This window comes from Ovis canadensis, chromosome 5, assembly GCF_042477335.2.
Source record: "Ovis canadensis isolate MfBH-ARS-UI-01 breed Bighorn chromosome 5, ARS-UI_OviCan_v2, whole genome shotgun sequence".
NCBI classification, from domain to species: Eukaryota; Metazoa; Chordata; class Mammalia; order Artiodactyla; family Bovidae; genus Ovis; species Ovis canadensis.
Genome location: NC_091249.1, coordinates 18,721,521 through 18,738,269, shown reverse-complemented (window position 1 = coordinate 18,738,269; position 16,749 = coordinate 18,721,521). Strand labels below are relative to the sequence as shown.

The following is a 16,749-nucleotide window of genomic DNA, read 5'->3' as shown; positions in this document are numbered from 1 at the left end:
GAGTAGAGGAGAATTCAGCCTAGAATTAGGGCAAAGGTCCAGAGTCCAAGCTTCAGTTGATTGAAGTCAGGAGAATCAACATCATTCCACCCTCCACGTGCTTGGGGGCCTTAGTTTCCACAGAACTCAAAGACATATTTATTATTATGTATATCCTTTGAGGAGGAACTAGGGCTCTGCCTTATTCAGTTCAGTTCAGTTCAGTCGCTCGGTCGTGTCCGACTCTTTGCGACCCCATGAATCGCGGAACGCCAGGCCTCCCTGTCCATCAACTCCTGGAGTTCAATCAGACTCACGTCCATCGAGTCGGTGATGCCATCCAGCCATCTCATCCTCTGTCGTCCCCTTCTCCTCCTGCCCCCAATCCCTCCCAGCATGAAAGTCTTTTCCAGTGAGTCAACTCTTCGCATGAGGTGGACAAAGTATTGGAATTTCAGCTTCAGCATCAGTCCTTCCAGTGAATACCCAGGACTGATCTCCTTTAGGATGGACTAATTGGATCTTCTTGCAGTCCAAGTGACTCTCAAGAGTCTTCTCCAAAAGAATTGGAGAAGACTCTGAGGCCTCCAAGCACACCAGTGCCCAGTGGCACAGTTCAAAAAGCTTGCCCTTTGTGGCCAAGCTTATAATAAGTGTCCTAATCTTGAGGATTTCTCCCTGGAAACCTGTAAGCAGATCAATTAGGAAGTCCCTGGAGAAGGAGAACCAGGAATGGCTCTCTTTCCTGGTTCGAAAGAGGTTCAACTTTTTTCCACAGTTCAAAAGAATCAATTATTCGGCACTCAGCTGTCTTCACAGTCCAACTCTCACATCCATACATGACCACTGGAAAAACCATAGCCTTGTCTAGATGGACCTTTGTTGGCAAAGTCTCTGCTTTTTAATATGCTATCTAGGTTGGTCATAACTTTCCTTCCAAGGAGTAAGCATCTTTTAATTTCATGGCTGCAGTCACCATCTGCAGTGATTTTGGAGCCCCAAAAAATAAAGTCTGACACTGTTTCCACTGTTTCCCCATCTATTTCCCATGAAGTGTTGGGACCAGATATCATGATCTTCGTTTTCTGAATGTGGAGCTTTAAGCCAACTTTTTCACTCTTTCACTTTCATCAAGAGGCTTTTTAGTTCCTTTTCACTTTCTGCCATAAGAGTGGTGTCATCTGCATATCTGAGGTTATTGATATTTCTCCCGGCAATCTTGATTCCAGCTTGTGCTTCTTCCAGCCCAGCGTTTCTCATGATGTACTCTGCATATAAGTTAAGTAAGCAAGGTGACAATATACAGCCTTGACGTACTCCTTTTCCTATTTGGAACCAGTCTGTTGTTCCACGTCCAGTGCGAACTGTTGCTTCCTGACCTGCATACAGATTTCTCAAGAGGCAGGTCAGGTGGTCTGGTATTCCCATCTCTTTCAGAAATTTCCAGTTTATTATCTGCATTATTGAAGTGAAGTGAAGTGACGTTGCTCAGTCATGCCCGACTCTGCGACCCCGTGGATTGTAGTTTACAAGGCTCCTCTGTCCCTGGAATTTTCCAGGCCAGAGTACTGGAGTGGGTTGCCATTTCCTTCTCCAGGGGATCTTCCGACCCAGGGATCGAACCCAGGGCTCCCTCGTTACGGGCAGACGCCTTGCCGTCTGAGACACCAGGGAAGCTGCGTTACCATTTGACTGACTTTTCTCTGTTCCTGCCTTCCTTTGTTCTCTTAAGATCATTAATTACTGAGACCTGTTCCAGGGCAGTCATTGCCTCCAGGCTTCGACCACGTAATGGCTTAGGCCAAAACCCTTCTCTTTAGTAAAGAGAACCATTCCTGGTTCTGTTTCTCCAGGGACTCCCTAATGGATCTGCTTACAGGTTTCCAGGGAGAAATCCTCAAGTATTAGGACACTGATTATAAGCTTGGCCACACAGGGCAGGCAGCCACACAGGAGGACAAAGACTATCTCTTTTTCAAAAAGTTCCTTTTATTTGCTTATTTTTGGCTGCCCTGGGTCTCTGTTGAGCCCCAGAGAGCGGGCTTTCTCTGACTGCAGCAAGCCAGAGCTGCTCTTTGTTGCGGTGCGCGGGCCTCTTATGAGGTGGCCGCTCTTGTTGTGGAGCACGGGCTCTGGGCACGAGGGCTCAGTAGCTGTGGCACACAGGCTTAGTTGCCCCACGGCGTGTGGGAGCTTTCCAGACCAGGGATCAAACCCATGTCCCTTGCATTGGCAGGTGGATTCTTAACCACTGAACTACTAGGGAAGTCCAAAGATTAATTTTCTAAAAGTATTTCTGAGAACGGAATCTCAGATCCAAGCTAGCATCACCTCAAAGTGGGTTGGGCTCCAGGGTAGGTGGAGACCTCCAGCCTCCACATTCTAGAGCCCACCCCACCCCCGCCTCCTGGTGTGTGACCTGGCTGGCAACTTAACCTCTCTGAGCCAACCTAGGCGGTTGGTGCCAGCTTGGAACAACGGAGGACTCAGAGGCCTGTCGGTGACGACGAAATTGCAGAGCTGATGGCAAGTGCTCTTGTAAATGATTAAGCAGTCAGGGCAGAGGACTCTGGCATCCACATGCAGCTTCTGGTGTCTTTATCCTGCAGGGAGACCGAAATCAGGTTAGGCGAAGCGTGCCTCTGCGGCAGTGCTGGCATCGGGTCATGGGGGATGAATCACAGGCCCTGGGCGGGTGGAGGAGGCCGCCTTCTCACCGTGCCCCGTTTTGCTCCCCAGGACTGAGTCTCCGCCGTCCTGAGCAGGCCTGGAATGGGTAATGGTGTGAAGGAAGGCGTGGTGCGTTTGCGTGACGATGCCGAGCCGGTCCTGCCCGCGCACGTCTCCTCAAAGGCAAGTACCCCTGCCCCGCCGTGGGTGCGCTTACCCGCACCCTCTTCTGTGCTCGCACCCCACATAAATCATCCCCTCCCACACTGAGGGCGGGGCGGCGGGGGGTGACACAGGCTGCCTCCTATTCCGTTTTTATAGCCCTGTCTGTGCTGTGGATCCAGCCGCCCCACCGCTTGGCAAGAAGTCGAAACCTCACCCAAATTTGGCGGGGATGTCAAAGGTGTCCCCGGGTCCCTCTTCTGACTCAGATTTGCCAACACAGAGTAATTAGCCAAAGGTGGGGTGGGCTGAGGGGAGCTCCTCACGCCAGGTAGGAGTTTACCCTCACTCAGCTCTGAAGCTTATCCCCAGTGACTCCCTTCAGTTGAACACAAAAGGTTTATTCCCTCGTAAAGAAATTGCATCAGGCCCGTGCTTGTTCACCACAGAAGCCAGGAGAAGGTCTCCCACCGGAACCTCGAGCATGGACTAATCCACCTTCACTCCTAGGCCGGTTCAGGTGCCCGCAGGCAGTTCTCAAAGTCCACGGGCTCAAAGGCTGAAGCAGCGTCAACCTCTGGCCCTCCTGACCTTTCCCCAAGTTCCAGGTTGCTCTGTGGAGCACCAGGCGGACAGGAGGCCTGGTTCTCGGACCCCCGTCACCATGCTGGTCGACAGAGGGCTGAGCTCCAGAGCAGGCACCCCATTCCTCACAGCTCAGTGAACTTTAGCATACGACGGAGATGCGGCCCTCCCTCCACTGGCCCAGATGGATCCCACCAAGTGGACATGCCCAGCAAAGGCCCCCGTGCCCAGCCTGCACTCGGACACACGCGGCAGCAGTTTCCCTCCTGCTGGCCGGCACGGCCCGCGTCAGTCTTGCCTGCCTGGCTAACCCAGTGCAGGGAGCTTACGCTACACTCTAAAGAGCCTGGCATCTTCCTGTGGTTTCACTGCTCATGTGGATCCTGTCTGTGGATCACCCATTTTCTCTCCATCAGGCTGCCTGCCTCATTCTTCATTTGCAAGGATCTCTCCTATGATGAGAAGTTAGAACTGGATATGGAACAACAGACTGGTTCAAAACTGGGAAAGGAGTACGACAGGGCTGTATGTTGTCACCGTCTTGATTTAATTTATATGCAGAGTACATCATGCAAACTGCTGGGCTGGATGAAGCACAAGCTGGAATCAAGATTGCTGGGAGAAATAGCAATAACCTCAGATATGCAGATGACACCACCCTTATGGCAGAAAGCAAAGAGGAACTAAAGAGCCTCTTGATGAAGGTGAAAGAGGAGAGTAAAAAATCTGATTTGAAACTCAGCATTCCAAAAACTAGGATCATGGCATTTGGTCTCATCACTTCACGGCAAACAGAAGGGGAAAAAGCAGAAGCAGTGACATTTTATTTTCTTGAGCTCCAAAATCACTGAGGACAGTAACGCTTGCTCCTTGGAAGGAAAGCTGTGACAAACCTAGACAGCATATTAAAAATCAGAGACATCACTTGGCCAAGAAAGGTCCATCTAGTCAAAGCTATCGTTTTTCCAGAAGTCATGTACAGATGTGATAATTGGACCATAGAGAAAGCTGAGCACCAAAGAATTGATGCTTTCGAACTGTGGTGTTAGAGAAGACTCTTTTGAGAGTCCCTTGGACTGTAGGGAGATCCAACCAGTCAATCCTAAAGGAGATCAGCCCCGAATGTTTACTGGAAAGACTGATGCTGAAGCTGAATCTGTAGTACTTTGGCTGCCTGATACAAAGAACTGACTCACTGGAAAAGACTCTGATGCTGGGAAAAACTGAGGGCAAGAGGAGAAGGGGGCGGCAGAGGAGAAGATGATTAGATAGCATCACTGACTCTACAGACATGCATTTGCACAAAGTCTGGGAGACAGTGAAGGACAGTGAAGACAGGTGTGCTGCAGTGCAGGGGGTCCCAAAGAGCTGGACACGACTTCGAGGCTGAGCAACAGCTCATATGATAGTTGTGGAGACTTTGACCTTTTGGTGATGCCTTTGCCAACCATGATGGCTTCCCTGGTGGCTCAGATGGTAAAGAATCTTCCAGGTTCGATCCCTGGGTCGGGAAGATCCCCTCGAGGAGGAAGTGGCAACCCACTCCAGTATTCTTGCCTGGAGAATCCCACAGACAGAGGAGCCTAGCAGGGTACAGTCCAGGGGGTGGCCAAGAATCAGACACGACTGAGCAGCTAACGCTTATCTTTAAAGGATAAGCCAGCTGCGTCATTTCGGAGTCCCCGGGAGTGTCGGCGGAAAGCAGCCGCCGCCTCCTGCACTGAGCGTGCACTCCTCACCTAGTGTCTTTGGGGCCACACACCCGGGGTTAGGGTTTCAGGACGTGTGTCCTTGCACGTGCAGCACTGACCTGGCAATGATGAGCACTGCAGGCTTCCCAGGAAGTGCCTGGTAGGGGAGATAGAGGGACACCTGGGCTCTGCCTCCGGTGCTCACAGGCCTGTGGGCAGGCCGCAGGGCATCCCTGTGCTCACAGAGGCTCGAGGTCGGCGGTCGCCACACGGATTCACAGAGAGCAGACCAAAGCAGAGGGACAGATGAGCCTCAAAGCCGGTGCCAGAAACACCCCTGAGCCTTCTGGCATCTGCTGCCCACGTCCCTGGAAGCCAGATGTCCAGACCTTGCCATGTGACCCAGAAAAGGCAGGGGTCCCCAGTGACGGGTCTCTGTGAAGCAAAAAGGTGGAACCCTGTGGTAAAGCTCAGCCTCAGAAACTGAGTCAGGAACACACTGCTGTGGGGACTTGTTCTTTCAGGGAGAGGTGGGCTGGGCTGGTGGAGGGGGCACCAGGGGCATTAAGGGGAGGGGCCAGGTCAAGGGGCACAGGGCCCTGGGGACGTTCACCTGGGACGTGATCTGGGGTCTGGGCCAGGAGTCAGCACGTGACTGTGTCAGAGGTGAGGGACCGGGGAGTAGAGAGGCCTTCCAGTCACTGCGGGCAGACCCACCCCCCGCCCCGAGACACCCACAGAGCTGAGCAAACCTGGGCATCGCCCTGGACTCCACCAAGCCCACTCAGGAGCCCAGACTGCCAGCCGAACCCCTCAAATGCCCCCTCATTACTCCCCTCTCGCAGCCTCCTCTGGTCCCAGCCTCTGCTCTCTCAACCCTGGGTTTCACAGGAGCTGCCTCTCCTCTGGTTCCAGTTAAAATAACCTGTTCACCTTGCACGCTTCTCCATTTCTCTGTAGGCCAAGGTCAGCCTCCTTGTCAGGCTCTGTGAGGTCCAGCCTCGCCTACCTCGCTTCGCATCTCTCTTTCCTTGCCCCCTCCCCGTCCTGTGTCAGCGCCCTGCCCTCCTTGTGGTCCCTGGCTCCTTCTCACTGGGGCCTCTGAGTGTTCAGTTCCTCCCCCTCGATCAGTGACACACACACACTCGCGCGCGTGCACCCAGGCCCTGCGTAGGTGCGCCTCATCACACACCCTTGGCCTCTTAGCCCGCATTCTCCTGGAACTCCGAGCCCCCTCCCCACGGCCCCTCCCAGACTGCTGACTCTGCACACATTTGTCTGAAGAGCTGGTTCGTGTCTGGCAGCCCTGTGAGGGGAGCGGTGGGGGCTCGTACAGGCCCCTGCCCCACACTGACTCCAGGCTCCTGAGGGCACCTGGGTCGAGTGGACGTCCCAGATTCCCAGAATCGCTGAGCCCCCTGCTCCTCACCTCCTTGCGCACTGCAGTGAGGACAGGTGGGGTGTGTCCTGCACAGAGCCCCCGGCAAGCTCTATGCCTGAGTCATCCGGGGTTGGGGGGAGATGGGAATGGAGCCTCCAGCCCCAAGAGCAGACGGCTTCCTGGGCTGCGATCCGGGGCTCCGTGGGCCTCAAGGGAAGGAGGGCTGTTTGAGCCAGGGCTCCAGGAGCCACAGGAAGACTCGGGAAAGCACCGACTTTGAGACTGGCCGCAGGAGCACGAAGTGCAAGTCAGCCGTGCCTGTCCCCATCACCTTCAGCTTAGCTGGATAAAGAGCCACAGACAGCGGCCCCGGAAGTCCTGATAGAAAGCGGACACGCTGAGCAGAGCCAGGGTCTCCTTGCCCGATACCCACCACCCACTCCCCAGACCACAAGGAGCCTTTACCCAAAACATGGAAGTGCAAGAGCCCCTCGCACATGGGCAGTGGGTGGACCAAGGCTGGAAAGTAGGACAGATCAAGGGCAACTCTTACGTTTGGCGTCAATCCCATTGGAGGCCGTCTCTGAGAACTTAGAACCACGCGCGACGCCCCAGCCTCTCATGCAGATGGTCCCTGCGGCCCAGGAGGTTCTCACTGTGTCCCCCCAGGCTCTGTGGCTGGTGCCGCAGTCTGCCCAGGGCCCAGCAGGGCAGTGTCACCCTGACAACCATATGTCTAGCCGCCCCGGGCCAGGCGGAGAAGAAAAGCCTTTCTCCTGGACACTGTTCCAAGCAGAGCAGATGCATCCTCTCCCTCTCTGATGACAGACGGCGTGTTCGTGTGTTTTCTTGCAGAGTGATCCCAGGCAAGTTCTCAGCTCCCTTCTGTCTGGGGCACTGGCTGGTGCTCTTGCTAAAACAGCTGTAGCTCCCCTGGACCGAACCAAAATCATCTTCCAAGGTAAGTGCTGCCTGAGCACCTATCGCCGGTGATGGAGAGGCTGCCGGGCGCTCACCCTCCTCCTCCAGGGCCCCACACTGCTCTGCCAAGTGCTTTCTAAAATGCTTCTTCTTTAAAAAAATTATTTATCTGACTATGCCAGGTCTCTGGAGAAGGCAATGGCACCCCACTCCAGTACTCTTGACTGGAGAGTCCCATGGACGGAGGAGCCTGGTGGGCTGCCGTCCAGGGGGTCGCTCAGAGTCGGACACGACTGAGCGACTTCACTTTCACTTTTCACTTTCATGCATTGGAGAAGGAAATGGCAACCCACTCCAGTGTTCTTGCCTGGAGAATCCCAGGGACAGGGGAGCCTGGTGGGCTGCTGTCTGTGGGGTCACACAGAGTCGGACACGACTGAGGTGACTTAGCAGCAGCAGCAGCAGCATGCCAGGTCTCAGTCGCGGCACAGGGGGTCTTCAGTCTTCACTGCAGCAGGCTCTTTACGTGCAGCACGTGGGATCTAGCTCTCCAACCAATGAGCGAACCTGGGCCCCCTGCACTGGGAGTGCAGACTCTCAGACCCTGGACCACCAGGGACGCCCTTGAAGTGCCTCTGTAGAATCCACGTAGAAAGTCTGCTAGTGTTTAGGACTGGCCTCACAAAGTACCAGAAACCAGGCAGCTTAGAACTGCAGGAATTTATTCTCATTTTCTGGAGGCCAAAAGTCCACATTCAAGGGGTCCGTAGGGTTCGCTCCTCCTGGGGCCCTGAGGGAGGACCCTTCCTTGCCCCTTCGAGCTTCTGATGACTCCAGGCATCCTTGGCTTGTGACTGCACCCCCCACTCCAGTCTGTGTGTCTGGATCCTCTTCGAAGGACCCACACCATTGGATCACCCTGCTGTAGCATGACCTCCCTTTACTTACATCTGCAAAGAGCCCGTTTCCAGTTAAGGCCTCGTTCATGGGCGCTGAGAGTGAGCGCATACATGGACGTTTCTTTGGGAAGACACAGTTCAGGAATCCAGCTCCCTCCCTCCTTAGGGTTTAGCAGGCCTTTGTGTCCCATACGTGGTGGGCAGGGGGGCGGTCCTAAGCTGGGACCCCTGCCCCTCAGCTCTTTGGGAGGAAGGAGCTGCAGACTGGAGCCAGGCCCCTCCCACTTGCTCAGGCTGGCCCCTCACCTCTCCGGGCCTCAGGTTCCTTGTCGATATAACAAGACCATTGATACCAACCTCCTGCCTGACGGGGAGGAGGAGTGAGCTGACATGGGAAAGGGCAGGCGTGCAGCTGAGCTGGTCCTGGAACGAATTCCCACCGGAGCGCCACACGGGGAGCTGAACTTCATTCCGAAGGCAGGAGCTGTGCATACGTCCACACAGAGAGGAGGGCAGGGCTGTGCTGGGAGACGCGGGGGAAGCGCAGCGCTGCGGGTGCTGCCAGGCTGAGGCCCTTCGTGACTTGGGTTGCCGGGTCGCCCAGCCACTGTGGTGCAGTTCACCATGGAGTAGGGGGGGTGGGGGTGGTGGGCTGGGCAGCCCCGGAGGGCAGGAGAGTGGGAACTAGGGCTGCCCGAGCCAGGCCATGGAGGAGAGGGCAGACGTCCCCTGCCAAGGGAGCTGGAGCCGCTTAGCTGACCCCCGCATGGCTGGCGGCTAGGATGCCTCCCCTCCAAGGGACTTGAGGGAGAGAAAGTTCAGCTGGGTGGAGACCCTCCCAGAGAGCTGCATCCTTCCACAGGCCCTCACTGTCCTGCGGGGTCAGGTGGCAGCTGGGCCCCTCTCCCTGAAGAAGGGGAGAAGTTGGCGTGCAGAGTGGCCTGGGTGTGGGTGGGGGGTGGGGAGGCTCCTGGGGATACGGTAACTTTGCTGGGGATGTCCCCACCTCGGCCCTTATAGGGGTTGAGGGGGGCATTTCCAGGGGAGGCCCTCACTCCCTATGCTCAAACTAGACCCCTGTGGCGGGGGTCATGCAGACTCGAGTGGGAGGGTGGTCCCATCCTTCATCTCCAACAATCTCTGTTGTGTTTTTTTTTTTTCCAGTGTCCTCAAAAAGATTTTCTGCCAAGGTGAGCCGCTCAGTTATGGACCCCCATCTCTGGGGCCTTCACCTCTGCCCTACTGGGCTGGCAGAGGCAGGGAGGTGGGTGGTAGGGGCTGGGCAAACGCTTGTCAAGGGGCTTTTCCCATTGGTTCCCCGACCCCCGCCCCAGGCCGGCTGCAGGACTGCTGGGTGACCAAGGCCTCCCCTGCCAGGCGCTGGGGCCAAGGCCATCTGCCTGCACCCCGAGTCTGCCTGGACACAGCCTACCCTGGGAAATGACGGGAGACCATCTGTCCTGGGGGTGGTGGTCAGGGGACTTGATGGTCTAAACTCACAGGTTTCGTATTTGATTTATTTTTAAACACAGAGCAGGTGTTGCTGCTTGTTGTTGTTTAGTTGCTAAGTTGTGTCCGACTCTTTGCGACCCCATGGACTGCAGCCCGCCAGGCTCCTCTGTCCATGGGATTTCCCAGGCAGGAATACTGGAGTGGGTTGCCGTGCCCTCCTCCAGGGGATCTTCCCTGCCCAGGGATCAAACTCACATCCCCTGCATTGGCAGGTGGGGTGTTTACCACTGAGCCACTGGGAAGCCCACAGAGCAGGTGTTTCCTTCTTAATAAAGGAAAACAAAGAGGATTTTTAAAAGCCAGGCTACCAAACACCGACAAAACCCCCTTGGTGGGGCTGAGTGCTCTGCAGCCATGCTTTCCCCCGTCTCACTTCATGATTCCCAGGCTGGAGGACAAGGGGTGGGGGTCCCAGCACGGAGCCCAGGGAACGTGGGGGCGGTCTGTGATGTCACCCCGCCTTCCCAGGCGCAGGGCTGGGCAAAGTCAGGCGAGCTGAGAGGGCAGCTGCGCTCTGCGCGCAAAGGCCACACTCGGTCGGAGGCCTAGGCGGCTGACGTTGCCCTCTCCGCTGCCTGCCCCCAGGAGGCCTTCCGGCTCCTCTACTTCACCTACCTCCACGAAGGCTTCTGGAGCCTGTGGCGCGGTAACTCGGCCACCATGGTGCGTGTGGTGCCCTACGCCGCCATCCAGTTCAGCGCGCACGAGGAGTACAAACGCCTCCTGGGCAGCTACTACGGCTTCCGTGGAGAGTGAGACCCCCCTTCCCCAGAAAAGCCCCGGCCCTCTCAGCTGTCACCTCACCCTGCTGGCCTGTCTCCCACCTGTTCACCATGCCGGAACTTCTCTCGTTTCCCCGGTCTCCGCGAACCTACGTCCCAGGACCGCCACGGTCCCCGCTGTGCCCCAGAGCAGGTGGAAAGCCGCCTGCCCTTCATTCATTCAGACAAGCAGGGGCAAAGGCAGGCACCCCCCAAGAGACACCCCTGCCCCGCCCATCAGCTTGGCTGCCCGTTCCCCCATCTCTACCCGCACCCCAGACCTGTGGGCACCCGGAGCCCTGGGGGCTCACCTTCGCCCCCACCCGCTTTCAGAGCCCTGCCCCCTTGGCCCCGCCTCCTCGCCGGCGCACTGGCTGGAACCACGGCCGCCTCGCTGACCTACCCGCTGGACCTGGTCAGAGCGCGGATGGCTGTGACCCCAAAGGAAATGTGAGTCTCACCCTGGTGACGTTTTCACCAGCACCGGGGGCTCTGTGTCTACTGGGGTTCCCGGGAGGGCTCACCCCACCCGGCCCCTGGGGATAGGGTCTGGGCCTCTCTCTGCAGTGGCTGATGAAGCTGTGCTGAGGCTGTGTTGCCCCAACCGCCCTGGGTTCCGCAGCTTTCCATAAGGACAGTAACTGGGTCTCTCAGCTTGAGTGGCAGTGTGCTTCCGTCAAACCCAGAGTCTCTGTGTTGAGTCGAAAACAGATGTGCTTAAAATGCATCTGAGTAAAAAGCCAGGGGCTGAGCACAGCAAAGAGCCCAGTGGTGCAGGCGGCCTGTGTCTGTGGGCATGCACGGCCCCCTCAAATGCCAGAACTTCTGCATGATGGTCCTGTCAGCTTCCAGGCCTGCCCCCGCTGACGTGCGAGGAGGGAGAATTAGTGAGTGGAGGTCTGCAGCCCCCCACCCCACCCCTGCACCGCTCTGTCCTCCAGGTACAGCAACATCTTTCACGTCTTCATCCGCATCTCGAGAGAAGAGGGGCTGAAGACCCTCTACCACGGATTTGTTCCGACCGTGCTGGGGGTCATTCCCTACGCCGGCCTGAGCTTCTTCACCTATGAGACCCTCAAGAGCCTGCACCGAGGTGAGGAGCGCCAGGAGGGCAACACCTCCCATGGGCACACATACCTATCTGTGGGTGGGTGGGGAGGTGGAGGTGGATGGGGGCGAGTGGAGGGAGCAGCTCGCTGGAGGCCCAGGGTCTGGGTCAGGAGAAGACATAAGCCCACTGATACCTGCTGCTTGGTTTGATCTGGTGTTAACAGTCTGCCTTATTTGCTCCAAGTTTTTTTTGTTTTTTGTTTTTTAAGGAAAACAGGGTAAAGCCCAGAGCCCTGGTACCCAATCCCCAGCCGTCTCCCCTCAGCCCTGCCTCTCTGTTAGGGTTCGGCTCCGCCTTTCACCTTCATTGCCAACCCTTCTGCCTGGGCTCCTATTCAGCCTTTGTGCGCTTCCTGGTCCTAGGAGGTGCCGGAGTGGCACACGCGCAGTGCAGCTCTGACCCGTCCTGTTTGGGGTGGTGAGGCTGTTGCGGGCTTTCTGTGTTCAGCTGACATCCAGAAGCTGTTCTCCTTGTGTGGGTGCGAGACCTGATTATTTGCTTTACCTTTCCCATCCTCTGCTCTGCCGGCGGCCAGGCTTGCACTGGGGCCCGGCTCCCTTCCCACCCGCTCCTGGTGCTGACAAGTTCCATATGTTCTGCCAGTCTGCTGAGTGAACAGGGTGGCTCCCTGTTTTTAATCCCTAGTTTCAAATTGAAAACAGCATGTTTTTAAAGAATCCCTATTGATCCCTTGCTGTTCCCTCCTCCCTTCAGCCAGCAGGCCCTCACACCACCCGTAGAGGGGGCACCTGTTGGGCAGGCTGGGCAGTTTAGAGGGTTCGGGGCAGAGTGATATTCTCTTTCTTTACAAGATGGGAAACAAGAATGACTGGGTCTGAGCTTGTTCTGGGTCACAGAACTTGGTTATATGATTCTTTGTGCTTTTCAGTTGTAAAAATCTTTTGGATCTCACATTTGATTAAAAACGGGGCATGAGTAGGTGAGGAAGAAGGGACGCCGAGGCCCAGGAGAGCTGGTCGGCCCTGAAGCACAGCTGTGACGCTGTGTGCGCGTGTGAGCGAGGTGCAGGGGGCGCGGGTGGATGCCAGCGCCTCTGGCTGCCAGGGCGCCCCTTCCCATCGCCCTCACAGCCCCTCCCACCCCTCCCATCGCCCTCACAGCCCCTCCCACCCTTCCCTCTGCAGAGTACAGCGGCCGCCCGCAGCCCTACCCCTTTGAGCGCATGATTTTCGGGGCCTGCGCCGGCCTCATCGGGCAGTCTGCCTCTTACCCGCTGGACGTGGTGCGGCGGCGCATGCAGACTGCTGGCGTCACAGGCCACCAGCGCGCCTCCATCGTGCACACCATGCGCACCATCGTGCGGGAGGAGGGCGTGGTGCGTGGCCTCTACAAAGGCCTGAGCATGAACTGGCTCAAGGGCCCCATCGCCGTGGGCATCAGCTTCACCACCTTCGACCTCATGCAGATCCTGCTGAGACACCTGCAGAGCTAGGGGCGGGTGGGGTCGGCCGCGCTTGAGCTTCAGTTGGCCGTGGGCCGCTGACTCCTTCCGTGTCTGAGCCCAGGGAGCAAAGATGTGCTGGGTTCCACCCAGAAGGCGCATGGATGCGCCTTGTGGAACAAGCTGGGAGCCTGGGGGGCCTGAGCTCAGTGCGGCCCAGGTCTGAGGGGAAAGCCAGGGGCCCTCGTGCCTCGTTGGGACTGGGGGTGGGGTTCCCATGCCTTCCTCTTCTGGCCTCAGCTGGGCTGAGGCTGCCTCTGGAGGCGTTAGCCGGAACGCCCTGAGTGGGGCGTAGCCAGCGCTGCCTTCTGGGGTGTTCTTTGCCCTTGGACAGGCTCCTGGTTCTAGGGACCTGGTCCCCACTAGGCTCAGAGCCAGACCTCGCCTGCCCCTTGCTGTTCTGAGTCCGTGTTCTTGGGCGGAGGTAGGAGGGGGTGGGGGAGCCCCAGAGAGTGTGGGGCCAAGGCCTCCCTGAGACCAGCCTTCTGCTCAGCTGTAGCTCCAAGAGCAGCCTCCCACCCTGCCCCGCCTTTCCCTGCCTTCACCGCTGTTTCCCAGGTGACTTCTCCCCGCCCAGAGCCTGAGGCTTCTCCCAAGAGTGTTGTCCTGACCGCAGACTCCTGATCCCAGGCCCCAGAGCTTGGTCTTCCCCTCGGTGACCCCCCTTCCACCCAGTTTGTTCGGTTCCCAGGAGAGTCACGCCTCCAGGCAACAGGGTTTGAGAAATCGCCACGGGTTTGGGTCCGAGCCCCAACCTGGAGGCGTCTTCCTGGATTGCCAGGAAGCTCTCGGCCCCGCTCCCCTGACTGCAGTGATGGGGGCTGGGCCTCAGGCCCTGACCCTCTGCGCTTAGTCGTGGGGGCTCCTGGGGGGGCACTCGTGGCATCCAGCACATTGTGGGCACCCCCCGAGCAGTTACTTGGCTGGGACCTGGGGCAGTTTGAGGCCTGTGGGGTTGTCTGCTTTCCTGTGAATGGAGAACGCGGAGGCTGGACGCCTTGATCCTCCCAGAGTGAGAGCCCGAGGCCATCTGGGGGCAGGGCAGGATGCTCAAAAGAGTCAGGCCCCCGGGGAGCTGGTCCTGCGGAGGCCCCAGGGCCCACCAGGACCCCTAGTTTTCTCATGACGTTTGGAGTTTGATTTTTGCTTTTGTTTTTCAAGACGGCTGGCCCTGGGTCTAGATACCATCAACCCTAGCCAGTCCAGTCTGGTGCCAGGAGCAGGACAAGCAGAGGGCCGCTTTTCCCAGTGGGCTCAGCAGCCATGAGGTGTGAGAGTCTGAGAGGCTGTGTTTCTGCCACACGTGCATTTCCGATTGTGACTCCCACTCCCTCCTTCTATTCTCTCCTGTTTCCATTTTTCTTGCCTTGGTCCCCTGGGTGCGGAGACCCCTCCTTCTGTCCTTCCTGCATGTCTCCACCAGCCACCCCCAGTCTTGTTCCCAGACTCTAGTTCCCCGGGGGCCCGAGCTGTCCTGTTGGGTAAGCGTCACACCCACCTTCTCTCCCAGCCTTGCCCAGTGCTCAGGAGAGGCAGGGGCACCCCTCACAGGGAGACAGGATGGGAACATGGGGGTGCCCAGGCTGGGGGTCCACCCCTGGTGGGTGAGACCGAATGGATGTTTAGGCAGTGCCCTCCTCTGAGCTGCAGGCTGGGCAGGAGCAGGGAGGCCCCAGGGTTACCGGCCCCAGTGCGCCTCTTCAAGGTGGCTCCCAGCCAAGTGCACCACGGCGGCGCCGACTCCCCTCACCCCCAAGCCCTGCACACAGTCGGACCTTTGCCCTAGGCAGTCATACCCCTCTCACTGATTGCCTGGCCTGATTTGGAGTTACATTTTGATGCCATGAAGACACTTTGTTTATATATAATGTTTATATATTTTAAAGATTTGTGCCAAGAGAGTATATTTAATAAAAATCAAAATGATTTTTTTTTTCTCCTGCCCATATCTCTTCTTCGGCTCTGATCCTCATCCCCTACAAACCAAAAAACATGGTTGAAGTTATTTTGACAGATTGTTGAATAACCTTTTTTTTTTTAATGTAATTGCTATATGGATTATTAATCCCGACCTCGATTTGGTCAGGATTTGCTAGAAAATGCAAACCGCACGAAGAGTTTTCCGTGAGCAGTAGGCCTGGCTCTCTGTCCCTTTGCAGGGACATCTCCCGAGGCCAGTGCCCCCTTCCGGGGAGATCCTGTGTGCACACACTTGTCCCTTTGGGGACGTCAGTGGGGACGAGCTGTGGCCTTCAGCGAACACTGCCCCGGAGCCCTGGGTCGGCCCTGTGATGGGTCGAGGCTTCCGGCGTGAGTGTCACTGTCCGCAGGGGCAGGGGGGTGAGGCCACCAGAGGGCTCCTGGGGGCACTGAGACTCACCTCACCTGCAGCCCACCGTGCAGAATGACTTGCAGCCCCCACCCAGACCGAGACCAGGAGTGGGCGCCTCCGCGGGCAGGGCAGAGACGGGGCCAGGTGAGCGCGCGCGCACGCGCACAGAGGCGAACCAGGCCCCAGGACGGCCCGCTGAGCTGCTCCGCGCCACATTCCGCCAGCCGCATTTCTTGCAGGTCGGTGGCTGTCAAATACAGGATGCGTATTAGCAGCAGTTTAGTGTTCCCCAGGGGCATGGCCTATGATGAGACCCACCAATCCCTTACTGACCAACAGCTAGGTTGTTGCTGAGCTGTTGCCACAACAGCCTGGTTAGTGGCTCCTGGGGGTTCCTGAATGTTCCCCCGACATCCATGCTAACTTCTGGTCAGTACCATTTCTCACACCATCTCCTGAGCCTGAGGGGTGAGGTCGGCCCCTCCTCACTCTCCTCCAACATGTGGCATCCCCTGATACACAGAGGTGAGCTCTTGACCCCATCTGGACCTGTGACAATAAAGATGTTTGCTAACCACTTCCAGAGACACCTTCGAGATGCACCCTCCCTCTTCCACTGGCCCAGGAGATAAAACCCCAACCCTGGTGATTGTTGGCGCTATCTTGTGACTGCAAGGTAGGGAATAATCCCAGGGTGAAGACGCCACTGCAGAAAGTGGAGCAGAGGAACTTTCCTGGTGGCCCAGTGGTTAAGACTGCACGGTCCCAGCGTAGGGGGGCCCAGGTTCAGCCCCTGGTCAGGGAACTAGATCCCACAGGCCACAGCTAAGACCTGACTTGGCCAAGTAAATTTGTTTTTAAGTAGAGCAGAGATGCGCAGAGAAATTGGATTTCTTGGTGACATTGTTTGGGATGCTAGATTCAGCTTTACCTGAAGCCAAACTGCCTCTCAACTTCCAACACAAGTCATTTTATTCTCTATATTTAAAACAGAGTTGAATTTCCTGGCCCTTTCCGACACAAACCTCCTTGTATCTACCTCTCTGAGCTCATAAGGTAGTGTTCCTGTAGCCTAAGTTTCTAGGAATGAAATTGCTGGGTAAATATCAGGGACATATTAATAGTATAGTTGATGCAGGTGGCAAGCCCAGCATTCATGGTTCCAATCCTATTTTTAACTGTAAGTCACTTGGAGCCAGCCTAGGGTTCCCTGCTGGAACGCAGTCCAGGAGCCAGCGACTGTGGACCGCTGAAGGGTGTGTGATGCAGCCCCTCAGCACCGG

At 56.9% G+C, this 16,749-nt stretch overlaps 1 protein-coding gene and 1 long non-coding RNA gene across 6 annotated transcripts in view; one reads left to right on the top strand and one right to left on the bottom strand.

The window, feature by feature from the left end:
- The window catches only part of SLC25A42 (solute carrier family 25 member 42), a 42,700-nt gene extending 27,639 nt beyond the window's left edge, over positions 1-15,061 (top strand). For 4 of the 5 annotated variants that reach the window (XM_069589012.1, XM_069589013.1, XM_069589016.1 and 1 more), the window contains 7 exons: positions 2,719-2,832; positions 7,324-7,429; positions 9,453-9,478; positions 10,386-10,552; positions 10,895-11,011; positions 11,503-11,654; positions 12,818-15,061. In XM_069589012.1, the coding sequence (XP_069445113.1) occupies positions 2,752-2,832; positions 7,324-7,429; positions 9,453-9,478; positions 10,386-10,552; positions 10,895-11,011; positions 11,503-11,654; positions 12,818-13,125 (957 nt within the window). In that variant the 5' untranslated portion in view covers positions 2,719-2,751 and the 3' untranslated portion in view covers positions 13,126-15,061. Of the gene's footprint in view, positions 1-2,578; positions 2,604-2,718; positions 2,833-7,323; positions 7,430-9,452; positions 9,479-10,385; positions 10,553-10,894; positions 11,012-11,502; positions 11,655-12,817 lie in introns of those variants that run through there. The other variant, XM_069589014.1, reaches the window with a different exon arrangement.
- LOC138440091 (uncharacterized) lies at positions 14,988-15,588 on the bottom strand. Its single transcript, XR_011256912.1, has 2 exons — positions 15,515-15,588; positions 14,988-15,110 (listed from the first exon to the last, which is right to left on the bottom strand). It is a non-coding gene; the product is annotated as an uncharacterized lncRNA (long non-coding RNA).
- Positions 15,589-16,749: the final 1,161 nt, after the last annotated feature.